The sequence below is a fragment of the Lontra canadensis genome, unplaced genomic scaffold (genome assembly GCF_010015895.1).
Source record: "Lontra canadensis isolate GAN:19392208 unplaced genomic scaffold, GSC_riverotter_1.0 scaffold4, whole genome shotgun sequence".
Lineage (NCBI taxonomy): Eukaryota > Metazoa > Chordata > Mammalia > Carnivora > Mustelidae > Lontra > Lontra canadensis.
In genome coordinates this window covers 54413689-54440964 of record NW_022630998.1, presented here as the reverse complement: position 1 = coordinate 54440964, position 27276 = coordinate 54413689, and the positions used below count along the sequence as shown (strand labels likewise).

The following is a 27276-nucleotide window of genomic DNA, read 5'->3' as shown; positions in this document are numbered from 1 at the left end:
TATAAGTCATTAATAGCGAATACAGATTGAGTGATTTTATATATTGTGCCCTGTTCTAAGCACCTTACATGTAATAACTCAGTTTAATTTTTGCAACCATTGTATGAGGTAGGTACACAGACAGGTTAAATTACTTACCCATGGTCACAAAGCTACTAAGTGATGGCGTTGGGATAGGAGCTGAGAATTCCAGACCCGAATACCATGCTCTTAGTAACTATGCTATACTGGGAAGAAAATGCAGATCACCTAACTGTAAGAAATTCATCTAAAGCAAAACCAGAGCTTTACCTTGTGAGGTGAAGTGAAATATAACCTGCACCATTTAAACATTTAAATAGCTACAGTGAGGTTGTGGCTTAGAATCCTTCCTGTAGGGATTATACAGTGGTAGTGTCGGGCATCCTAATTTGAATGCATTTGCTGTTGGCAAACACGTTTAACCCTTAATTTGTGGTCTGTTCTCCTTGTATTACAGTTTGAAGCTTTTATACCTTAGCTCAAGTTCACAGGGCTAGTTTGTAGTAAGGATGGATAGAACTAGGCCTTTTGTCCCCAGTTTCATATTCCTCCTGCTATCTATTATTGCTATGTTATTGTACTCTTTTTTTGTAAGAATAGGATTATAGTGCAGCTGTTTCTTAGATTTGTGTATATTTTAATTATCGCTATTCTTCTAATTGTTTTTGTCCTTGTGACCGTTTGGAAAAGAAGCATTCACTTGGGTATTGCACCTTAGCAAGAAAGAAACCAGAAATTTTAAGAATTAGTAGGATTTTTTTCCCTAGGGAAAACCTTTTGCACATTGTTGATGTAGTGTTAGATAATTAAATGCCCAATATGTGATGTTTAAGAAACTCAAATCATTTAAAAGTAAGAGGAAAATGAAAAATGTTTCCTCATACTAGGGATTATCCTTTTTCTAAATTAAATTTTAAGACAAGCTGCTGGATAATTGCCTCTAGATAGACTTTTGGTAGAAAACCAGGTGATACATGGAGACTAGGTTGACATTGGTCACAAGCTCTCACAGTCTTGCTCTGCTCTCCATTATTCAGACCATGTACTGGATTCTGAATCACCTGAAGGACCTAGGGTTATGAATTCTGTAGAGAAGATTGAGGTGTAGCATAGTAATGTTACTAAAGTATTTGAGAGGTTTTATAAAAGGGACTTTTGTTTTGCTTTGGAGGTTCTTAATAGGGAGCAGTAGGTGAAAGGTACAGAGTAACAAAGTTCATTTCTATAGACTGCTGAATTTTGTCACAAAAAAGTCCCTTCACTTATTGCTCCGTTTTGATATGGTCTTTTCTGACCCTCACCCCATCTATACATTTTAAAACAGGTGGTGGTGACCATTTAAGCAAGGTGGTATTTATGAAGTTTAGCAATAAAAGGCATTTAATAAATGACAGTCACTAATGTCATTTTGTAGGTCATTTGGAAGAGAGCTTGAGTTAGATAATCTATAAAAAATGCCAAGATTCCTTAAAGAGAGAGTTAATGTTTTATAGAAAATAATAATAATATTTGTTTATATGGTAAGGCATCTTTGATATTACAAATTCATTTTCTCATTTTCCCTTTTAATTCAGTTTTCCAAGGTGCTTTAGTGGGGCGGGGGGGCGGGTAGAAATGATGACTTGTTTTTCTCTTTCCCAGATCTTTTATGTACAGTGGGATTGATCTCTTTTTGTTTCTTTTTATCAGTTTGGCAGTAAGGTAAACAGGAAAGATTTGGTTGTGATTTATACTGGAGCTTTTAAGTTCTCTCTGTAAGTGCAGTGTATGGCTCTAATGAGGATGATTAAAGAAGGGGTAATCAAATAAGATGAGTGAAAGGAGTAGAAGAGTTATAGGTACAATACAGAAATTAGAGTTGGAATTGGGAATAGTAAATTGGATTGGAATTACAGGATTTCTAAGACTATAAAATCTTGCTTTGAATTTTAAGAAACTTGTTGGCATCAGAATTATTCAGAATGCTAAATGGAATTTTCTAATTTCCTAGTAGAACATAATTTGAGAATAAAGTTACAGGAAAATTGAACAGATGCTCCCTTTAGATTTTTTCTTAATTTTAAATGTATTTATTTGAGAGAGAGAACAAGAGCCAGCATGAGCAGAGGGAAGGGTAGAGGGAGAGGCGGATAGAAAATCCTCAAGCAGACTCCCTGCTGAGTATGGTGCCCCACACGTGGGTTGATCTCAAGACCCAGTGATAATGACCTGAGCCAAAATTTGAGAGTTGGTTGCTTAACTGGCTGAGGCACCCAGGTGCCCCAGATGCTCCCTTTAAATAGAAGATTAAAAATTTAGATATGTGGCGGTTTTGTGAATCTTGTGTATCTAATCAGCCTCAAAGAAGACCTTACATTTATCTTTTTAGCATGAGAAGAAACATGTATGGGCTTTCAGTATGGTCTCTTTGTTTTCAGTCAGTAGGAGCTCTGTGTTGGCCCAGTTCATATTCAACGATGGTACTTGGGCCTAAACATTAATAGATCTGATTTTCTTCTGTTTAAGTTGAATAGTTAAAATTACCTTTTGGGGGGAGTGGTTTTGGAGAACATTGAGAAAAAAGTTCATGTATTCTAAGAATTGAATTTCTAGGGCTAACTTCCAGATTCAGTGGTCCTGCAGATGGCAGTATTTATACTAGTTTAAACCTCATGCGTGGTGTAACTTCCTTAACCAAATGAATTTTTCCATTGCTTTCTTTTAACATTAGGGAAAACAGAAGCATACATATGACTTAACTCAGCATGCTTTATTGATCCAGTGCTTTTGTTTTAGTTGCAGAGGTAATAGAAAGTTTTAATATTAGAATAGAAAGCTTTAATATTCTTTACTTAAAATAGTAAATAAGAAATAAAAGGCATTTTTTCAAAAATTGGCCGTATTTTTGTGTGTGTGTGCGTGAACTTAGGTACATTATTTACAAAGCCAGGGGTTTAATTTTCGTTTTTAACTCCAAGAGAAATTTCTTGTCCTATACTGCAGTGGGGAATATGAATATGATTTTAAATTTTCATTGTTACCCAGCTAGGTTTAGTTTTTTCAGCCAAAACAGAAATTAAAACTTAATTCCCCAACCCCTTTTCTTCCTGCCTTCAGCCTTCAGCCTTTTCCTTTAAAAAATTTTTTCCAATTCACACTTAATTTTGATTTCTTCAATTAATCAGTCTAAGTTTTCCAGCTTTTCCTTTCATTCCCTTTTTATCACCATTGTAATGCATCATGATGAGTCTTCATTCTTCTAAGAACTGTACGTAATTTCCATTCTTTGATAAAAGTGCTGCTTCTTTAGTTGGCTTAAATAATAAGAGGTTTCTGAGCAATCAGCCCATGTAGTCATTAGTGCTACTATAGGGGCAGTATTTTTCTTCATATGTTAGCCTGCTTCCACACTGTTTCAAGCCTGTGACATTCCTTAGAGCAGGTCCTAAACATGGATATTTTGTCATTAGTTGAGTGCTACCCTTCTTTTCATCTCTGCCCTTTTATTTAAAATATTATTTGCATTGGAATATTTGAATCCATCCCATACCTTATTTTCTTCCTTTCTCTCGTATCCCTCTTTGTCCTATTTTATTCTTTTTCTCCTTCTGCATGGTTATGCCCCATGCCTCAGCTTCTGCATGTAGTTCCCACTTAGCAGCAGCACAGAGAAAGTGTCTTGTCAGTGTCATGCTGCATCTGCCTTTCACTGGTATCTAAGCAACAGCAGCATGGGTTTGATGTCCTGTGGGAAAATGTCCCACATGAGAACTTGTTATATATATGTAATGAAGGGGCTTCCTTCATTGAATTTAAACTCTCGAGTCTCCTTCAAATATTATCAGAGCTGGTTTGATAAAAAGGTAATTGATGCTATAATTTAGAATTAGTTATCAGTGGATTTGGTGCCACTTCCCACAAAATGTCAAACAAAAAGAAATTCTACTCCATTCCTGGTCTTTTTCAATGGGAATAGCATTCTAAATTGTAGTGGTAAATTACTTCCCTGAATCCCAGTGGTAGCCGACATACCATGGCAGCTTTCCAACGTATGCTTGCTTATCCATTTTACAGGTGTAGCAATGATGCAAATAGTCAGCTGCCCGTATGTAAAGACAGTCGCTACCACCAAGACCGGTAATTTTTAAAACCATCTTAGTTTGTTTTGTCTGTAAGTTGGCATGGTAGTGAATGTTGTTGTTTATCCTTTTATTTATTTATTTTTGCCCAAGTGAGTGGATTTTTTTATATTTTTCTTTTTAATGAGCAGTATAAATGCAGTTGTCATATTTGGCCAACACTTAATTTTCCCAATTGCCTGTAGTATTAGCTTCTTTGGTTCACAAAAAACAAATAAGGTCAGATCACTTTATATCTTAATTTTTGTAATAAGTGTAAACAACTTCATTCTCATATTCATTACATTTAATTTTATTTTTGATGTGTTTTTAAGTTAAATATAAAAAAATCATTTCCATGTGTAAAGTGATGTGATTATGCTTGCATGCTAGTGGGTATATGTGTGTGAATATTTGTGTGTATAGTATAACTTTACATTTGAAACTTATTGAAGATAGCTATCCAAAACTTAAATTCTGAAATAAGATATGAAGGTTTTTTTTTTTTTCCCCCAATTTGGATTCATAGGTCCTTAATTATTTCTATAATGTCCGCTTATGTAGCTGTCTTATAAAAATTAATTATCTTGGCTTATCTTTTAAAAAATTAGAAGAAATTGCCTTTTTTTTTTAAGGAAAAGACTAAACTGACAAAGAGTTAACAGGGACATCTGACTTAATCACTTAGTATATTAAAGTGGATTTGATAATGAACTCAGTCATTTACTTGAAAACTGAGAATTTTATTCATACCCTTTTAGGTACCTTAGAACTAAAAAATAATTTTGCCTCAGAAATATGCTCACTAAATATGTCTGTTGTCTTGATTTCATTAGAATTTGAGAAATTCTTTATAAAAATATATCTTTCTTCACACATACAGAATGTGTCATGATTTTTATAATTGTTAGGACTTCATCATTACTTCGATCCAAATTTTTGGTTGTTCTTAAGGTACTTCATGGGTTGAATTTCTGAATCTAATTGAATTTAGATCTTAGAACTAAACCAGAGAAATAGTGTTAAGTAATTAAATCACATTTTATACGATTTGTTGTTTTGTTCCAACTGGCTCATTCATTTATTAATATTTAATAGAAAGATGTAGCTCATATTTTAAAGTTTTGTTTTGCTTTACAGTTTGATACTTGGACCTAACTTTGTATTATTCTTCTTTTAGGTGTGTTGCCAGGCATGGCCCCTCCTATCGTACCTATGATACATCCCCAGGTTGCTATTGCAGCTTCCCCTGCTACCTTAGCTGGAGCGACGGCAGTTTCTGAGTGGACTGAATATAAAACAGCGGATGGAAAGACCTATTACTATAATAATAGAACTTTAGAATCAACCTGGGAAAAACCCCAAGAGCTAAAGGAAAAAGGTATAGTTTTAATGACTTGTTGAGGCATAGTGAAAGCTATGATAATATAATAGAATGCTATTTGAAATTCTGAGTTACTTCCTTTTTAACACATTTGAAGGAATTACTCATCCTGTAGTTGTTGGATTATTTATTTCTACCAGATTGATAAATTGATATTGATAAATATGTATATATTTAAAAAGCCAGTATATATTTAAAAAGCCAGTTCCATTTACATGTTTGTCCTTGGTTTTTCCATCTGGAGAAATTAAATTATACATCTGTACACATATATATATGCTGTTAGGAATTTCATAATTATTCTCCTATGTAATTACTGAGACTGACAGTGCTCTCAGGAAGAGATGTCTGTGTTACATGTGTTCTGAAGAAAGAAATGCAGGCTTTTGGAGTCTTAGATGGAGAAAATTCATACAGTTTTCTGTATCACAAGTTCCTGTTTCCAAGTATCTTAGTATCTTGTCCCTTTGAGCAAAACGAATCATTGCTACAAAGAGTAATGAGAGAGACTTGAAAGACTGTGTCCCGCTACAGGCAGTGGTTCTTTTCTAGTGAAAGTGTTCTGATGGTAGAGCAAGTATTTAACTTGACTAGTACGTTACATTGAATTTGATGATAGAAAGAAGAACATTTTATTTTTGTGGTTAATAACTGCTAGTTAACAGAATATCTTAATTACTTAGTCTCTGGAAGTTCTTGGAAAATTACACCAAAAACCATTGAGTGCCATTGTCTTAACTTTATAATAGAAAAATTAGAGGAGAAGATTAAAGAGCCAATTAAAGAACCTTCTGAAGAACCTCTGCCAATGGAGACGGAGGAGGAGGACCCTAAAGAAGAGCCAATAAAGGAGATAAAGGAGGTAAAGAGCAGTGGCCTGTTAACCTGGGAGCCAGCAGTAATTGTTGGGTACAGTTGACTTGTGATTGAAAACCCATTTGATACAGTTATAGATAATTGCTACAGTCTGATTTCTGAAATTTTAGAGTTCTTTGAACTTTGTAATTCAGTTTTTCCTTTGAAAGTTTCATTAACTTACTTCTTAACAGTAAACCAAGGCCCCTGGAAAGAAAGGGCCTTGGACCAGGGCATTGACCCAAGGCATTGACCCAATCCCAGTCTTCTGATTTACAGACTGGCACATGGTAAAAATTATAAGTACAATTTTATATATGGGGAATGTTTTATTTTATCTGTCTTCTCCTGGCATGGGATGATCTCTACACAGCACTAAAAGAGCTCTCCTTTTTGGAAGCTTCCTTTATTCAGTGAGGGACTAATAGTAGGCATGTCTTACTAGTTAGGAAGTTAGCAGGAGAAAGAAATAATCTTAAAAGAGGAAGTCTCATCTAATTTTCTATCCTAAGTTCTCCATTTCTGTTCCTCAGCAGATGGTTAGTGAGTCTGTAAGTTAGGATCATCTGCTGTTGCTGGGGTCTGCTGTTGTAGAATTTGGCTCTGTCTAGGGAGCAAGGATTTAGAACTTTTCGTAGAAATTCCTACTCAGGATCCTCACTACGCTAGTAACAGACCCTATGCTGGTTGCACTTTGAGGTATTCACAGTATAACTTGGATTTGTGTAAGATTCAGGTATGGTTTTGTGATACCTGAAGTACCTCATTAAATGGGAGTAACATCATTTCCCGTAGGAGCCCAAAGAGGAGGAGATGACTGAAGAAGAAAAGGCTGCCCAGAAGGCAAAGCCAGTAGCTACTACCCCTATTCCTGGTACTCCATGGTATGTACTTGGCTCAATAAGTAAATGACTTAATTTGTTCTTGTTTGCTGAGTTATTGCCGTGGTTTATCATGTAGAAAGAAAAGGTGCTTTTAAAAAATACACACCAAGTAGACTTTTTTATCTAAAGCATATTTTGGTTCTTATTTCTTGTATTTTGGGTGTTCATACCTAAAACCTAATTGCTGCATTGTCTTTCTCCTTTCATGGTACTGTCCATTAATGTTTATTGTACATAATTATAGACTTGAACTGCTGTGAGATCCTGAATCTCCTTTTTAGTGTTTAAGATTTTTAAAAATTAATTTTGTACATATGCCCACATACATGATTTTATTTTTAGAACTGTGTAAAATTGTCTTTTTATTTAAGTGTACTTTTTTTCTTTGGTTTGGTTTTCCTTTTCTCTTTCTCCCTGTGTCCGTGTTCTCTCCTGTTCCTGCTCCAGTCTGTTTAATCCATACATAGTTCACACATTGCAGGGAGTTCTCCCTTATGTCTTATAATCCCCTTCATTGTGTTTTCATTGGTTTTTCTTTTCTGTTTTTATTATTTAAAAAATAAATATGTTTGTTATGTGGAGACTCACAGCCTGAGTGTTGTTGCATTCCTGTGGTACCGTTTTAGTCTTCTATTTCTGAATTTCCTGCAGAGCCCTGATCAGGTTCATGTGTGACCTTTTTGGCAAGACTAGTTCACAAGTGGATGTTTGGCAGTGTCTGAAGACATTTTGGTTGTCATAACTTGGAAGGGATTGATAGCTTGTAGCATCTAGTTGTTAGAGGGCAGAGATGCTCCTAAACATCCTACCAGGTACAGGAGAGCTCCCTGCAGGAGTTAGTTATTTGGCCCATAATGTCGGTGTGGAGGTTTTCAAAATCATGAGTTGGTTTGACTATTAACAAATTCATGGATTTAAATACATTTTCTTTGCTTCTGTTATAGTTACTATCTTTACTAAAGTTCAGTTGTTGCATCTTGGGCTGGGCGAGGCCTCTTAAAGTTGACCCTGAGGTTTTGTGTTGCAACCCTGTCTTTGATACCTTCCTTGTTTTCTACTCTGACAAAGATGTTCCTGGCTTTCTCATGTATTTCCTGTCTTGGATATAGATTCGTCCATTTTGCTTTTTGTGGGATGTGGCATTTATAGGATCTAGGGATAGTTGTTACTACAGAATAAGTCATTATCTTTAAGCCTCTTTGGTAGGAACAGATTGAAGAGGCACACATTTAAAGATACATCATGAGTTTGTATCATTACTTGCAGTTCAGATTTACTATGAGGTTTTTACTGAACCTAATCATCTATTTTAATTCAACATCCCCTTTCCTGCTGAAAATCCTTTTGCTGAGTGATATAAACGTAAGTACTCATTTGCTTATCTCACACACGAGTCACAGAATTGTAGTACCAACACTGTCACTAACAGTGTGATACTGAAGACATTTTTTAACCTTTATTATCCTCCTCGCGCCCCATGTTACTTTTATGTTCAGGGAATGTCACTCCAGGCTGACTGTAGTCATATTACTGTGTTTTAAAGGCCTTTAGAGTAAGTCTTCTGTATATTTTATTCCACCAACTTGATACATAGCCTCATTTTAAAAAATAATTAAGCAAAATACTTACCTGGATCCAAAATCGAAGTTACAGAAAGTCTATTTAAAGAATGTGTTCCTAGGTTGTGGTTCCTAAATTTGAGTATTGTACATGAAAAGCTGATAACTACCTCCAAACCCCACTAGTCTGAAGCTTCATGGACCCTCATCAGTTTTCAGATTTGAGCCTGTCCCCAGATGAGTGGAATTTTCTTTTGGAATTTTTAAAATTATTGCTTCTCTTTATCTGTTTTGTTTTTTCCTTTTCTGGAACATTTGTTACTTGCATGTCAAGTCTCTCTTTTTTTTTATTGCCCTCTAAACCTCTTTTTCTGTATACTTTATAGCTGTAGTTTTTGTGTCCTGCTTTCAGTTATTTTTTCATTGATCTGATATTATTAGAAAAGAGTAATGTGAATCCATAAAAACATATAATATGAAAGAATTATTTGGAGGAAAAAATTAATTCCACTTGTCCCAAGCCTCGTTAATGAAAGTTTTGGTTACATATGCCTTCTGGACCCTTTGTTTTGTGTACATGTGTACAGAGTTGTATGTGTGGTGTGCATGCATCTTAGAGTGTCTTAAAAACTGTATTCCTCAGTGGTTTTTACTAAAAATGTCTCAGAAACTTTGCTATTTTTGTACATATAAATGTGTTTGTGATGGATAGCATAGTTTTCTGTAAATGCATAGTTTTTCTATAAATGGATGATGAGATGAGGTTGTCAACCCCCGCCCTGCATTAATAGAAGTTGCTGTTTAGGACATCCTTGTACATATTTCTTTGTGAACATGTGCAAGTATTTCTCTTGGATTGATTCAAGTGAATCAATTGAATCAGGTGATACTGTTACTTAATATTTCAGTAGCTACTGGTAGGTTGAGCTCAGAAAGGTTTTGACAAGGGTGATGAACTATGCCAGTTAATATTCCAAGCAGTGGCCTCAGAGTGCCAGTTTTCTCTCCCTCTTACCAGTGTGGCATAGTCTGTTTAAATCTTCAGTAACCTGTTGAGAAAAAGAGTCCTGTTACATGTTTTCAGAATGCTGGTATAATTTGATATTTCCTGTTCATTGGGGCTGTGGATTGTTTCCTTTACAGTTTTCCTCATCTTTTTTATGGTTTTGTCTTTCTCCTAATGATAGGAGAAACTTTTTTTTTTTAGACTTTTTTTTTTTTTTTTAATTCATTTGAGAGGGAGATAGAGAGCTTGGGGTGGTAGGGAGAGGCAGAAAGAGGGAGAGGGATGAGCAGACTCCTCTTGAGTGTGGAGCCTGTTGGAGGGCTTGATCCCACAACCCTGATGAGCTGAGGTTAGATGCTTAACCTACCAAGCCACCTAGGTGCCCCAGAAGACTTATGCATGCTATTAACAATACCCTTTGATTTTTACATACGTTACACTTCTCCCTACCTATTCATTTTTGTTTTGATGTCTTGTCGTAACATAAATTTTGTATTTTTATGGGATCAAATGTATTGATCTTTTATTTATATCTTCTAGATTTAGGTATTTCTTAGGGGCTGTCCCCCACCACCTGTGCAACTGTATGTTCCTAGTGCTTTTACAGTCCATCTGAATACATGTAAGATAACTGCTTGTTTAAATTATTTTCCAAGTTCTGGTCAGTGAAAAATGTATTGTCAGTGGAACTTTAATTCTTTAACTTTTTTCTAAAATGGGTGAATGCTAACTTTAAGCAAAACAAATTACTCAGAAGGCACCTGGCTGGCTCATTCGGTGGAGCATATGACTTTAGATCTCGGGATTATATGTTTCAGCCCCATGTTTGGTGTAGAGATTACTTAGAAAAAAGAAGAAAGAAGACCCAACAAATTTCTTAGTTAAGCGGGCTGTGCCACTTCATTTGGATAATCACATTTTTATTACTCTTTCTTCATATCTTCAAATTTCTTTTTTTTTTTTTTTAAGATTTTATTTATTTATTTGAGAGAGAGACAGTGAGAGCATGAGAGGGGAGAAGGTCAGAGGGAGAAGCAGACTCCCCTTGGAACTGGGAGCCCGATGTGGGACTCGATCCTGAGACTCCAGGATCACGATCTGAGCCGAAGGCAGTTGCCTAACCAACTGAGCCACCCAGGCACCCCAAATTTCTTGAAGTAACTGTTTCTTTACAGTTAAGAAGCTAAATGCAAAACATGAAGCTTCATATTTTCTGTACCAATATTGGGATTTTTTTTTTCCCTGGCATATCACAGCATTTGTTTGACTCTTTAAAGAGAGATAAAAATTAGAAGCATTTTTTATTCCTTAGATCAGCAAACTTAAGTTTCTGGTCTAAGAGAGCTTTTAATGTTTTGACAAAAGTTTTTAAAGATTATGGACTGGGATGCCTGCTGGCTTAGCCGGTTAAGCGTCTGCCTTCAGCTCAGGTCATGATCCCGGGATCTTGGGATTGAGTCTTACATCGGGCTCCCTGCTCAGCAGGGAGCCTGCTTCTCCCTCTGCTTGTGCTCTCTCTGACAAATAAATAAAATCTTCAGAAAAAATAAAGGTTATGGACTAATTATATTTTTTCCCATTGCTTACTGAGATTGCATCCCACAGCTTTAGCTTGCAGTTAGTTTTATGGTGTCTTGCAGTGTGCCCAGTGAGAGTTGCTTGTATTTGCTGCGCTTTCTTTGCATGTACTCTGTATTAGGTTTTAACTTAGGAAAAGTGATCTTTCAAGTTTCGCTCACTTTTGCATATACTGAGAGTGGCACAGGGCCACTAATTAATTAGCTCTTGTGTTTCTGTAGGTTTTTGTTTTTGTTTCGAGAGGTTTTTGCTCCAGTATATTATTATGAAAATGTTGAAACCTATAGAAACATTGGAAGAATGTTTCTAGAACTGTGAGCGCCATATATTGACTTAGCTTCTACAAGTAAGGTTTTACTCTATTTGCATTATTATTTATCATTTCTCAGTGCTGCAGATATTAATACACTTCATCCCTAAACATTTTATCATGAGTACATGCATATTACTGCACAGGGCAGGTTTTTTTTTTTTTAATTTTATTTATTAATTAGAGCTTGAGAGAGGGTGAGCAGAGGGAATGGGACAAGCAGTCTCTGCTTAGCATGGAGCCCGATGTAGGGCTCGGTCCATGATGCATGAAATCATGAGACTGAACTGAAATCAGGAGTGAGATGCTCAGTGCACTGAGCCACCGAGGTGCCCCAGCACAGGGCAGTTTTTTGGTACAAGAACTCTTTGCCCGTGATTTTTGTTTTCTGAAATGTTCTGACAGTGTCTCACTCCACATTTATTGTTAGCACTGATGAAGTACATTAGCACACTTTGGTGTTTTGAAGCCAGCATGAATTAGTAAAATAGCGTCTCTGTCTTAAAAGTTATTGCTGTCAATAATTAAACAGTGTTTAGAAACGAGCATAGAAAATTAAGGGTTTTTTTTTCTCACGTAAAGTTAAACATCTATCAAGATGGCTTAAGTATCCCAGGATTGTTCCTTTTTTAGACTTTGTAAGATTTTATTTTTAGTCTCTACTAGAAATAAAACTCACAACGCCAAGATCAAGTGTCACTTGCTCTTCCGACTGAGCCGACCCTGTGTCCCTCTCAGGATTATTCTGATGGAACGTGGTATATAACATGTTTCCCCCCACACCTGCTTTTATTTATTTATGTATTTAAAGATTTACTTGTTTGAGAATGAGAGAGAGTGCGTATGCACGGACATGAGCATGAGCAACAGGGACGGTGGAAGAGGGAGATTCCCAAGCAGACTCTGTGCTGAGCACAGAGCTGGACGTGGGGCTGGATCTCAACATCCTGAGATCAAGACCTGAGCTGAAACCAAGAGTTGGACACTTAACTGACTGTGCCACCCAGGGCCCCCACACTTCGTTGTAAAATTAACTGTAAAGAGAGGTGAAAAGTAGAAGTGTTTTGTTTTTCTTAGGATCACTGAGCCTTGTTTTTTTTTTGGATTCCATGACAAATGCGTCTAGTCCCATTTCCACAAATGATTTGGATTTAGTAGTACATTATACATTTTCTCACTTTTTAAAAAAGATTTTCTTTTCAAGTAATATCTACAACCAGCATGGGGCTCAAACTTAGAAACCCGAGATCAAGAGTGGCATGCTTTTCCGATTGAGTCAGCCAGGAGGCCCCATTTTCTTATTTTTGTGTGTGTGTATTATGTGTGTTACTTAAATAAAATTGAAGTTCGAGGAGCTGAAATATTTAAAGTTCATTTCCACAATCAAAATAAATATTTCCAATAACCCTGAAAGTTTTCTTGTGTTCCTTTGTTATCCCTCCCTCTTCTAATCCCATCCCTAAGGAGCCTTCTGCTTTTATTATTTTTTATTTGATTACTTTGTATTTTCTAGAATGTTACGTCAAGAATCATATATACTTTTTTTGTCTAGCTGTTTCTTAAAAATCCAACAAGTGTGTTGAGAGGATTCACATCCCATACAGTTCACTCATTAGAAGTGTACAACTTCATGATTTTTGTATTCACAGAGTTGTGCAGCCATTACTGTATTCGATTTTAGAACATTTCATTCCCATCCCCCCTCCCCACCCCTCCAGCCCCTGGACGTAACGGATGTAGTTTTACTTTGTTCTTGCCTCCATGGTTTCTGGTAAGAAACCCATGGTCCAATGTTTTCCTGTTTGTAGTGTGACATATTTTAGAAACTGGCATAGAAAATTTAGGGAGGTTTTTTCCCAAGTAAAGTTAAACATCTACATAAGTGACATTTATGTAAGGCATTTTGCTGTAATCCCTTAGGTTTCCTGAAAGCCTGTTGATTCTTTTTTTCCTCTCTTTATTCTTTAGGCGGGATAATTACTGATGTACTTCGTAGTTCACTGATCATTTCCTGTCATCTCTGTTCTGTTCTTGAGCCAGTCCAAAGAATTACTTTCAGTTGTTTATTTTTTTTTCTAATGTTTTAATTTTAATTAAAATTATTTTTAATAATTTTCCTGACAATATATAATTTTCCTTATTCCTGACAATATAGTGACAAACCTGGTGTACAGTACAGTGATACAGCACTTCATACATTACCGGTGCTCACGACAAGTGTCCTTAATCCCGATCCCCCTACCCCCCTCCCCTCTGGTAACCATCAGTTTGCTCTCTCTAGTTAAGAGTCTGTTTCTTGGCTTGTCTCTTTTTTTTTCCTTTGCTTCATTTGTGAGTTTTTCATCTGTAAAATTTGTGGTTTTGTTTTTTTTACAGTTTCTTTTTCTCTAATGAGAACAGTGTTTTCATTTATTTCAAGTTTTTTTCCCTTCATCTCATGAACTCTAGTTATAATTGTTGCTTTAAAGTCTTTGATTATCTCAAAAATAGAGGTTTTATCTGTTATTTTCAACATCTAGATCAACTTGGCTTGGCAACTGTTGATGAGCTTATAATTATCTGGCCACAAGAACCTGGTTTCTATTGGGAATTTTCACTGGCTGTACTGCCATTGCCATGCTACTGTGTGACTGGGGGCCTTTAGGGTAGAGGTGTGAGAGAGGAAAAATGGGAAATTTATACCCTTACAGTTGCTGCTATAAATACTGACTTTCTTCCATACTTACCTTTATTTTTTAAAAACTGTACACAGTCCTTAACATTCTTGTTTTTTCTATTTTGTTTGAATTTCTTGTAATGAACAGGAACAGTGAGCTCTAGTGGGCTCTGGTGTCATAGTGCAATCAATATTTCTTATTTTTATACCAGATATAATAAGATATTAAAGACTTCATAGCAGGTTGCATTTGAGTATGTAAAATTCTGATTTGGTAAGAAATACTAAGAAGTATTACATAATAGGTATGGTGCTATGGTCTGTTCTTTAGTTTTAGAACTGTTTAATAGCATTCTTATTTGTTGCCATTGAATTCATCCTTTGTGATAGGTTAAAATGCAACACTCAGATTGAGCCAACTACACCAAGTTCTTGAGCACTCTAACCACTGATTATGAATTTGCTTTTGGTTTTCTCAGTTAAAATGTTGAACTGCTGTTCCAACCTTAGCCACTCAGCTCTCTCCTCTAGAAATTGTATTCGGCTTTGTAACTATTAAGTACCAAGGTGTCCTCACCACCCCTCCACCTCTCCTTTAGGCAGGATGACAGTAAAAGACTTATCAAATATGTTCCATAACAGAAGAAACTGATATTTGAATCAATTTGTAGGTGTGTCGTTTGGACTGGTGATGAGCGGGTCTTCTTTTATAATCCTACCACCCGTCTTTCTATGTGGGACCGACCTGATGATCTGATTGGAAGGGCAGATGTTGACAAAATTATTCAGGAGCCTCCTCATAAAAAAGGAATGGAAGAAGTGAAGAAACTAAGTAAGTTTTAAGTTAGGAATTTATCCTCTAATTTTGTCATTCTTTTAATACTTTTACAGAAAATATGAAGCCATTTAGGAAAACTTGCTGTTTCCAAGGAATATAAGAAATTTGAGAAATGGGAAATAGACCACTATCCTACTTTGAGTTTGGTAGTAGAGATACTAAAAATTAGAGAGTTTGAACAATTACTTTTTTGTAAAATATTTATATGTATTTTTTTTAACTCATTGTCCTTATCAAGATTTTTAGACCAAGCTATGTTGGTTCTGCTTCAGGTTTTCTCTGTGCTTACTAATAATACTAAAACACTCTTCAGTGAGCCTCTTAACACTTTTTATAACTAGTAATAAATTTTTTGAAATAATCAGAACTCTACAGAGTATTTTAAAATATTGTTTACTACTTTTGTAAAAGAGAAAATTTTGTAAAATTATAAAAGCTTACTCTTAAAGATTTATTTATGTTAGAGACAGTGTGTGCAGTGTGTGGGGGGTGATGGTGGGAGGGGCAAAGAGAGAGAGGAATCCTAAGCAATCTCCCCAATGAGCGCAGAGCCCAACACAGGGCTCTATTGCATGACTTGAACTGAAATCAAGAATTGGATGCTTAACTGACTATGCCACCTAGTCGCCCCCAAAGCTTACTCTTTTCAAGTAAATGAAATTTAGGGAATAAAAGCCTTATTCCTGACAATATAGTGACAAACCTTATTAAGAGATTATCTTTTAAGGTACCTTGCGTTAAGATAGCATTTCAATAGCTATAATGAACATAGATATTTTTACATAATTTTTATTGTATATTTTATATTGGTAATTTGCCCTCATATTGACATGATTATGTTTTTATAAAATCCCTTATGTGCTGTAGAAGCATAAATGAATCACCTGATTCTTCCAATGAAATCAATCCAAATATATGTCATTTATAATAATTGAGAAACCTTTATAGGTTGTATATATATGGTGCTACACCTTTTGCTTGCAAGTCATTTCCAAATCATTGAAACTTTGCCTGCCTAGTGGTAAAGTTACTAGGTACCACTTTTTCCCTTTAGCAGTGTCTGTTTTATAGCTGTAATACTGATGATACTTTATAATCCTAGTGTTGAATTATGCCAGGGTGATACGAGATTTGCTTTTGTTTTTATGACTCTTTTCAAATATTCAGTACAGTTATTTGATAAATGCATGCATGTCTCATGAATAAACATTTCAAAGTGATTTAGAAATTTAAAGGGAAGATTAATTTAGGAAGTATAGAATTGTTTAATGTTTTATAAAGGAGAGAGGATTATGGGATGGGTATTTTATGTAAACAGTAACTTTTTTTTAAAAAGATTTTATTTATTTATTTGACCGAGATCACAAGTAGGCAGAGAGGCGGGCAGAGAGAGAGAGTGGGGGAAGCAGGCTCCCCACTGAGCAGAGAGCCTGACACAGGCCTCGGTCCCAGGACCCTGAGATCATGACCCGAGCTGAAGGCAGAGGCTTTAACCCACTGAGCCACCCAGGCGCCCCTAAACAGTAATTTTTTAAAAGAAAATATTGTGTAATATGTGCACGTAACTATTCATAATAATATTTGATATGTTTTTGCCAGGACATCCAACCCCCACAATGCTGTCCATCCAAAAATGGCAATTTTCTATGAGTGCAAGTAAGTAGACTATGGATTCCAACTACTGGGTTGTTTTGTTTTGTTTTGTTTTGAAGATTCTACTTTTTTATTTGGGGGAGAGAGTCAGGGACAGAGATAGCATGAGTGGGGACGAGAGGGAGAAGCAGGCTCCTGCTGACCAGGGAGCCCATTGTGGGGGTCCATCCCAGGACTCTGGGATGGTGACCTGAGCTGAAGGCAGACACTTAACTGACTGAGCCACCCAGGCGCTCCTCTAGCTACTTTTTAATACTATTAAAGCAAGTGTTCTGGTAGTGGCTAGAAGAGGGATTCAGACTTAAATGTTTTAATTCTTACTTGGTAAATTTTATTCTGACAAGGTTTAATTAAATTTGATCTTATAGTTAAAGAAGAACAAGAATTAATGGAAGAACTTAATGAAGATGAACCTGTTAAAGCCAAAAAACGGAAGTAAGTAATAATTATAGTTCATGTAATTTAGGTAGATAATACCTATTTTAAAAGTTGATTAGATCCCAGTCAGTTTGTGGTTGGGACAGGTAATGTGTATGTTAGGAGACAGAAGTCCTGATTGCTCTCTAAAGCCTGGTATTAGAAAGCTTTGCTTTAGAATGAAGACATGGTGTCCCTTCTATTGCTAGATGTGCAGAATACATGATTACTTAAATTATGTATTATAAAGCCAAGTAACATTTTGGGAATTAGATGATAAATTATTTTCAGACATTCATTAAGCCTGCATTTTATTAAAAAACAAATTTCCTCCTTTATGTAGACCCCAACAGACACCATTCCAGAAGTTTCATAAATACACGCAGACTTCTCTTTTTATGTACTTGTCACTTAGCTAGTTCTTGAGTCTGTGTCATTACTACCTGGTGAAGAGGGAACCTGTGAGCTTAGATAATGCTTTGGGAGAAAGAGATTGCCAAAAGCAGGAGCATTAGGTTGGCCAGTGCTTTGCAGTTGGGTAAAATATGAATGTTTTTAATTGTGGGGGATGGAAGGCTGGGGTAGAGGGTATCTGTGTCTGGGTGGGGGAGGAATGGGACCATTATTTAGCAGCAAAAAGGAAAGTTTGAAGACATTATTAGGAGCTGGATGAGCCGTAGTCCTTATCTAAAAAGGACAGATTGAATGCAGCCACGTTATGGCAAAGAAATTACTAAGACAGCCCCCCGGAAGGGTGGTTCTTTTTTAAAAAATTGTTAGGAGCATCGTTAAAGACGTTAAGATATTAAAGAGAGTCACTCATAATCAACGAAAGTAACATAGCTGTTTTCATTTTTGCAGTTGACTTTTTTAGTTCTTGACCAAATATGTAGATATTTTTATTAGTTGTAATCAGCCGATTTTGTGTTTTTTAAAAAAAAATGTAGAATAAGACATTTGTTTTCTTAATTATAAATGACTGTATTCATTCTGTTTATATAACCATAATTTTGGATGTTCCTACAATGTTAAACTTTTAGGTTGTTTTTAATTGTTTGTTCTTATAGACAACTCTGTAAGGTTTTTAACTGCTTTTATCAGGAGAATGTCAAAGAAGTCCTTTATGTGGATTGCCCGAGCTTCTCTATTTAGGTACAAAGTTAAAAGCCTATTTTTCCTGGCTTAGTTTTTCTTTATTTCTTTTATTGAGATAGATAGTGATAGTTTGTATTGTGACATTTCCATTTAGTGTAATTCTATAAAGGTTATTTGTTTTCATTAGTTATATTTCTTGGATGTCTTTTAACTATTTAAATAGTTCTTAAATAAATTATTATAAGAGGGTATATTGTTTGGCAAATTACTTTTACCTGTTTGTTTTGTGCATATCTTAGGTCACAGACTATCTCGCTAAGTTCCTGCAGGTCACGGACTATGTCTTCTATTTCTTTTGATTTATTCCCAAAGTTGCTAATTACCTCTCACTTAACATGTATTTGTGGGTTAGCCTTAGTTCCATTTAACTCTGCGGGGCTACCTTTGCTTCCTTGTATAGCATGCTTTTGAAATTGATGTTTTGTTTTCCTGATTCCCTTAAGTTTGTTTAGGCAATATGAACCAATTTTATTTTTATACCTAGCAGATCATATTTAAGAGGGAAGATCTGCTAAAATATGCCCGAATATTACTAACTTACTTACTGTTACGGATTATTCCCATGAACTGGCCTTCTTCGTAGTGCAGATGTTTGAGAGGTGACTCGATTTCATGTTTACAGTCTCACTTGAGTGAGAGCAACAGCAACAGGGTTGTCCTTAGCCCTGAGATCCATTTTTGGAGGAGAAAGAAGTAGTTTAGTCATTGGTGAACAGTTCTAATTCCATCTAACTACTCCTGGGCCTATGTTGCTCTCTGGGACCTGTCCTTCAACTTAAATCTCAACTTACCACCCAGAAAGTGAGTAAAAAAGATGTCAGGTAGGTAAGGTATATATCTCACATATCCACTTGGCCAAGTTTACAGATATTTTCATTTTATTTTCAAAATAAATATTTGAGATTACTAAGACTTATACCAATTTTTATTAGAGTAAGAAATATTTTATGCATCTATAATATAAAACATTTTGGAAAATACTATTTTTCCTGTATCATTTCAAGAACTAAAAATTATATTTTGTGCTGTTTGATTCTAACCACATAGAATTTTACTGCAATGTTAGTTTTTTGTTTTTGTTTTTGGAAGTAAGGTAGTTCATTCTGTGTATCAGGGAGAGAGACAGCACAACAATATAGCCATTGTAACATCATTAGAAGCTCATTGTAACTTTATTATTATCATTACAATGAAAGTTGCTTATCCCTTAGAGTTCATTTGAAACCCTCAGTATAATTTTTTTGCCAAAAATATGCTGCTCAGTAGTGAGTCTTGAATGTTCCATTGTTGTAAAGATTTTAGTAAGATTCCTTATTAATATTTTGTCAGTTGATGCCTTATATTTTATTTTTTATAGGAGAGACGATAATAAAGACATTGATTCAGAGAAAGAAGCTGCGATGGAAGCTGAAATTAAAGCTGCCCGAGAAAGGGCCATTGTCCCTCTGGAGGCCCGAATGAAGCAGTTCAAGGACATGCTGCTAGAGAGAGGGGTCAGAAAACAATCTTTGGGGGAGATATTTCTGTTTTGTATAAGTAATATAAATATGTCTTGCTAAAAGGTCAAATCTAAGGTTAGTGCTCATGTTGTGGGGGGGGGGATAAGGGGAGCCTGTCAAATGACTGTACTCTCTCAAACAGCCTTTTTCTTGGCTCATCCTGTCATGTTTGAACTAAATGCCATTTTATTGTCCTTTTAAATACAAATAACATTTAACATTTATTGGGTCATTACATTTTGGTGAGTAATGTGAGTATTAACAGAGTATTAACATTACAGAATGGCGGACTGCGTGGGATAGGTAAGGTATATATGATTCTTTAATACTTCCAGAACGGTTTTGGTTAAAAGAGAACTGCTACTTTATGATATTATTAATAAAGTTAATTGAGAGGGGGTTTTAGCCTTTTGGTTATATTCACATATTCATTTGAATAAGTATAATTGTTCAATTTAAAATCACAACATTGTTCACAAGATTGGAGCAAGCATAGGAAATCAAAATGCAAATCTTCAAGGCTTTTTCTGATGTACTGATTTTTAAAATGTCACACAGTAGTGGTTATTTTAATGACTAATTAAGTGTGTGTTACTTCTGTGTAGTATAGAAATGTTCAGAGCCAATTAGTGTGGAAATTTGCTGTTGCTAGCTTCCCACTGCTTGTCATTTATTAGTGATGGAAACTTCAGTATGGTTTTTATTATGTCTCCTTTTTAAGCAGATGTCCTGTAGATTTCAAGGAAAATTATATGACCTTTATGTTTTTAGAGCCAACTTAATTATGAGGCAATACATTTTTATTTTAAAGGTGTCTGCTTTTTCAACATGGGAGAAGGAGTTGCACAAGATAGTTTTTGATCCTCGGTACTTACTTCTCAATCCTAAAGAGAGAAAACAGGTAAAAGGAAAATAACATTATTTAAGAAGTGTATATCCCTTAGCAGCATTATTTTAAAATGGAGGAATAAAATACCATCCTTTTTTACCCCTGTAACAAAGTGCTATCTTTTTTTTAAGATTTTATTTATTTATTTGACAGACAGAGATCACAAGTAGGCAGAGAAGCAGGCAGAGAGAACGAGAGGAGGAAGCAGGCTCCCTGCTGAGCAGAGAGCCTGATGTGGGGCTCGATCCCAGGACCTTGGGATCATGACCTGAGCCGAAGGCAGAGGGTTTAACCCACTGAGCCACCCAGGCACCTCCAGAGTGCTTTAAAAACATAGTCTTAAATCTTAGAACACGGTTATCATCTGTATGGACATTTCTGCCTCAGAAATAGACTTGGTTAGTTTTGCCTTTACTGTGGACGTCACTGTTGCTTCATGCGCATTTTCTCTTTATGTCTCATATACACTGAGGTTATATCTAAAATTTTCAAAATGCATTTCACTGTGCTCATTAATTAACTTTTTCCTGAGCAAATGATGTAGATTTAGAGTAGAAAAGAAAAATACCAAAGAATTGAAAGGAAAAAGAAACACCTACATTCGTTCCCAACAGATGGGACCAGGATTCGGTACTGGTGTTATAACTTTCCTGTTAGTGCCAATATATATGTGTGAATGTGTGTGTATATTGTAGATAGACAACACTCAAAAGACATGTTTACGTTTCATTTGCACATCCTACATTTAAGTGGCATCTTTTAAATGTCTTTTTGTTATACACTAAAAGAATTGATGGACACTTGAGAGTCTCTGCTGAACTAGAGTTAACATGGATTAGAGTTGCCTGTTTATTGGGTTTCCGTTGATTCCCATGATGACGCAGTGATACATATCTCACAATGATTGCTTCTTCCTCTAAAGCATTGCACACTTGCTCCTTACATAGTTTCTGAATTACCTGGACCACCCTGACACTGATCTCTTTAGAATGGTGAGTATGTTGAACCACTTGCTATAGGGCCGTTGAACTACAGGATTTCCTTTGGTAGTCTGTCCTTTATACTGACAATTTAGCAGTTGGAATAATTCTCTACACTGTTTGTGCCATTATGCATGTAGGTCTCGTGACAAACTTACGAAGAGAGGACATTTAACAGTGTGCCAGACATGTATTTTAGTATGTGTAATAGAAAAGCATGACTTTCAGATATATTTACATCTGCATTTCAAGCATAGTAGGGTTTTTTGTTTTTGTTTTAAACTGTGTGATGGTCTCATTCTCAGGTGGGTTGATGGCCCTATCAAAAAGTACAAATCAGCCTTGATTCTTTACTTCTCCCCCTTGCACATTTCAAGTCTGTCAGTAAAATCTACCTCTAGGGGCGCCTGGGTGGCTCAGTGGGTTAAAGCCTCTGCTTTTGGCTCAGGTCATGATCTCAGGGTCCTGGGATCGAGCCCCATATCGGGCTCTCTGCTCGGCGGGGAGCCTGCTTCCTCCTCTCTCTGTCTCTGCCTGCCTCTCTGCCTACTTGTGATCTGTCTGTCAAATTAATAAATAAAATCTTAAAAAAAAAAAATCTACCTCTAAAAGCTTGTAAATACAACTTCTTAGTCACCATTTCCCCCACTGCCACTGTATTTCAAGGCACTGTGACCATTTCTCAGCATCTGTGTAGCCTCTGACTGATCTCTTTGCTTCCTTCCATTCTTGCTTTTTCTGTAGTCAGGTTCTTTTTCCACCCAGCAGCCACACTAATTTTAAAGTTTAACTGACAGATTAAGGCATTGTTACTATTCTTTTGCTTAAAAAATGTCCAGTGCTTCCCATTTCATTTAGGATAAAATTGAAATTCTTTATCACGGCTTGTAAGATTCTGCTTACACTCTTTTAACTACATACTTCTTGAAGCTCTTTTCTTAGATCCATTCATTCTAGCCACACTTCCTTTGTTACTCCTTGAACAAGTTAGGCACATTCTGGTACTTGCTTTTTTCTCTGCCTGGAATGTTTTTCCCTCAGATATCTGTATATGCTCTATCATTTTATTCAGGTGCATGTGCAAGTGCCTTTGGATCAGTGTATCTCTTTGCCTTCTTTCCTTTATAGCACTCCTAGCTCTGATTATCTAAAATTAGCTTATATTCTGTCTCCTACTGTAGAATATAAATTCTGAGTGCTGGAACTTTGTTTTGTTCATTGCTATATGTGTAATGCCTGGAACAGTGCTTAACCTGCTTATCTCTGGAGGTTTACTTAAAAATTTTTTTGACTTTCTCTTCATTACGAGTGTTACAGTTTCTTACTGAGTTAAATTACAGGTATATATTGAGAGCTAAAATTCTCCTTAGGAGGCATTTTGTAAGGTGATGGTGTTACCTCCTGTTAAGAGTAATAGTTAAAAAGAGGAAAACTGTCAAGCATTATTTTATTTAAATAAAAACTGTACTTAATTTGAGTAGAATTCTTAACAACTGGAGTATAAGAAATGAAAGCGTAAGCTGACATTTGGCATTAATCCATGTACTTTTTCAGTACTTAGTTTTATTTTTTGCATAAGAGTATAAAATCAAGGAGAAATCAATTAAGTGCTAGTTACATATGTGTACTTTGTAACTTCATTTTTGAAATTTGTGTTTTGATTTTTTTTTTAAGATTTTATTTATTTATTTGACAGACAGAGATCACAAGCAGGCAGAGAGGCAGGCAGAGAGAGAGGAGGAAGCAGGCTCCCCGCCAAGCAGAGAGCCTGATGCGGGGCTTGATCCCAGGACCCTGAGATCATGACCTGAGCCGAAGGCAGAGGGTTTAACCCACTAAGCCACCCAGGCGCCCCTGTGTTTTGATTTTTAAAAAACTAAGAATTTCATTGATTGTCTCGTAATCCAAAAGTACATCTCTTTCACTTCTGTGCTTTTCTAATTATCTGTAGTTTTATGTATATCTTACCTCATTATAAAATAAGTATTTTATATAATTGTAACCATAAGTTTTAACTTGAGATTTTCCTTATATAATCTTTTTTTAATAAAAGATCACTTAAGGAGTCAAATATTTTTGTTATATTTCGTTTTTGTTTTGACAGGTTAGAAAGTGAATAACATTTTTCAACAGAATCAGACCATGTCCATGCAGGATTTTAGGCTCTAATGTAGAGACTCGTTATGCTAACACTTTAAAATCGTCTATTACCTTATTTCAAAAATAAACATTTTAATGTAGTATGTGGTATTGAGAGCTTTTTAAGATTGATAATGTTATAATATGGTAAGGCATTATTACCAGGATAGTTACTGACTGTCAACTGGCCGTCTTGGCCACTGTTTACTGAGTCAGTATCAAATTATAAATTGAATTAAATTGAAGTGAGAATCAAATAATGGAGATCTTTTGAAAAGGAAAAACTATTCCTCTACAGATTGAATACTTGGACATCAAAAATGTGTGGGTATTTTTCCACATCGGTCAGTTCTCTGACAGTAGCTGGCTGACCTACCATTAGATTGAATTCTGACATTGTCTGCATGGAGTCAGGATCCTATCCCACAAATTAAGGGCTCAGTCCCGCAAGACCTGCTCTCTCCTCGAATGCCAGTCACCAGTAGTAGGTTCCCACGTTCTGCACCCTTTTGTTGAGTTTGGCTACAAATCAGGGATTCCCATAGTACCCTCCTCAGGTTTAATAATTTGCTATAGTGGCTCATAGAACTCTGGAAAACACTTATGTTTAGTGGTTTATAAGAAAGGATATGATAAAGGATACAGTTGAATAGCAGATGATGTAGGTTGGGTGAGATCTGGAAGGGTCCTAAGTTCTGGAGCTTCTTTCTACAGAGTTGGGAGTGTGCCATTCTTCTGGGACATGGAAGTGTTCACCAAGCCAATAGCTCTCTGAATCCCTTTGGTTACCATTTTTATGGAGGCAGCACGACATAGGCATGATTGACCTAAGTCATTGATCATTGGTGATTAGACTCAGTCGCAGTCCTTGAAAGTTCCAAAGCTCTAATGAGATGGTGGGTTCCATTGGTGATTCTCTGCCATCCTGTGGTTATCTGGCAGCTTTCCAGAAATCACTTCACTCATGCTAGTTTAGGTACAGGTGAAAGGGTCTTGTTACGAATAACAAAATTGTTCTTTTCACCTTTATCTATATCAAAGCTACAAGGCAAGAGCCAGGTACAACAGTAGGGTGGCTCTGTCGCCCTTATCATTTAGGAAATTATAAGGGTTTTAGGAACTCGGGCCAAGAGCCGGGATGAAGACCAAATACATATTTTTTCTTTCTTTCTTTTTTTTTTTTCATTTTTGTTTAAATTCCAGTTAGTTAGCATACGGTGTAATGTTAGTTTCTGGTACACAATCTAGTGATTCAGCACTTCCTTACAGTATCTGGTGCTTATTCCAACAAGTGCCTTCCTTAATCCCCATCACCCATTTCACCTGCCCGTGCCCCCCCCCCCGCCCCGGTAATCAGCTTGTTCTCTATAGTTAAGAGTCTGTTTCTTGGTTTGTCTCTCACTCTTTCTTCCCTTGGCTCATTTGCTTTGTTTCTTAAATTCCTCGTATGAGTAAAATCATAACGGTATTTGTCTTTCTCTTAACTGCCTTATTTTGCTTAGCATAATACTCTACTCCATCTGTGTTGTTACAAATGGCAATATTTCATTCTTTATCAAATACATAGATATATAGATTTTCTTACAACACAATATCACACTCATACTTTTCACAAATTTATATTTGAAGAAAAATATACGTACGGAAAAGTCTGAAAATCCCAAGTTTCACAAAGTGCATAAACAGTTATGCAAGACAGCTAAATCCTAGAAGTTTGTGTAGTATAGTGCTTGTAGCTAGTAGTATGGTATTGGATGCTTAACATTTTGCTAACATAAGATACATTTTTTAAAATTTATTTTTAAATTATTTTTTATAAACATATATTTTTGTCCCCAGGGATACAGGTCTGTGAATTGCCAGGTTTACACACTTCACAGCACTCACCTTAGCACATACCCTCCCCAATGTCCATAACCCCACCCCCCTTCTCCCAACCCCCCTCCCCCCAGCAACCCTCAGTTTGTTTTGTGAGATTAAGAGTCACTTATGGTTTGTTGCATAAGATAAATCTTACATTAAGTTTCTTAATATCACATTCAAAATAAGAATAAATTAAAAGGGCTGGAAGAATGTTTTGGAGGTGATGGATATGTTTTTGGCATAGACTGTGGTGATTTCCTAGATGTATATTTATCTCCAAACTTACCAAGTTGTATACATTAAATGTGTATAGTTTTTTGAATGTCTATCATACTTCAATAAAGTGTTGTAAAAAATGCAAAGAAATGGACTATAACCACCACCGAGAAGTTGCTTTGGCTTAGACAGTATAGCCCTTTAATTTGGATGGTTTTGATTATGCCTATAAAATTCAACTAGGAGTTGTTTTTAAAAACTTACTAACTTTCATGGTGTTAATTACAACATTTTGTTCACAAGTTGATGTTGTAGGAAACTAAGCGCTTAAAATAGGAACATAAAGCTCAAGTGTATTGAGGCATGACACAAATAATTAGGAGACACTTGGAAGCATAACAGAACTCCTAATTTTCTTTGAGAAACTTAATCTCAGCTCGTGATTCCTAACCTTGGTGTGGGATATCCCAGAGGAGGGGATGTGAAGTCTTCTTGAGCTTCTGAAAAGAAAGTTAACATAAATTCACTTGGGTTTTATTTCTGATTTACCACTTCTACAAATAAGAAAGTATATAACAAGGGGGTACCTGGGTGGCTTGCTTGACTGGGGCCCTCCCTCATCGTCTCAGTGGGATGTCCACTTTCTCCTCCTTCCCTCCCTTGTGCACTCTCTCTGAAATGGGTAAATTAAAAAAAAGAGAGAGAGAGAAAGTATGTACCAAGGAAGGAGAAAGGGGTTGAAAAGAGCCCTCTTTCCCATTTCTGTCACCATGCATATGCTTTCAGGATTTATTGCAGTGTTATATTAAGAGGGTGCTGAAAATGACCTGCATGTGTAGCAAGAGACTGGTGAGATAATTGTAGGTATTTCTATCAAGCTATTAAAGATTAGTAGATATATATGGCCTGACCTGGAAAGAAGGATTTTTTTTTTTTTAAAGATTATTTATTAATTTGACAGAGATCACAAGTAGGCAGGGAGGCAGGCAGAGAGAGAGAGAGGAAGGGAAGCAGGCTCCCAGGACCCTGGGATCATGACCTTAGCCGAAGGCAGAGGCTTTGACCCACTGAGCCACCCAGGCGCCCCTGGAAAGAAGTATTTTAAAGAAAATTTTTTTGTTTGACTTTTTCTGAAGATGTGCATGAACACATTTAAAGAGTGAAATAGTTCTATAAGATACACTACGAAAAATAGTAGACTGCTGCCCCAGTTTTATCTTTCTGAAGACATTTCTTCCGGAGCCTTCTGATTCATTCTGGACTGGTTGCCCTCTATA

At 36.1% G+C, this 27276-nt stretch overlaps 1 protein-coding gene across 6 annotated transcripts in view; it reads left to right on the top strand.

Annotated features, from left to right (window-relative positions):
* TCERG1 (transcription elongation regulator 1) overlaps positions 1-27276 on the top strand; it is a 61975-nt gene that overhangs the window by 15835 nt on the left and 18864 nt on the right. For 3 of the 6 annotated variants that reach the window (XR_004381813.1, XM_032850807.1, XM_032850827.1), the window contains exons 6-15: positions 4075-4137; positions 5299-5499; positions 6252-6364; positions 7153-7241; positions 15022-15182; positions 16788-16844; positions 17210-17276; positions 18360-18410; positions 19771-19906; positions 20724-20813. Coding sequence is in view for 5 of the 6 variants with exons in the window: in XM_032850807.1 (XP_032706698.1) it covers positions 4075-4137; positions 5299-5499; positions 6252-6364; positions 7153-7241; positions 15022-15182; positions 16788-16844; positions 17210-17276; positions 18360-18410; positions 19771-19906; positions 20724-20813 (1028 nt within the window). In the remaining variant the exon portion in view is untranslated. The remainder of the gene's footprint in view (positions 1-4074; positions 4138-5298; positions 5500-6251; positions 6365-7152; positions 7242-15021; positions 15183-16787; positions 16845-17209; positions 17277-18359; positions 18411-19770; positions 19907-20723; positions 20814-27276) is intronic. The other 3 variants (XM_032850815.1, XM_032850811.1, XM_032850820.1) reach the window with 3 other exon arrangements.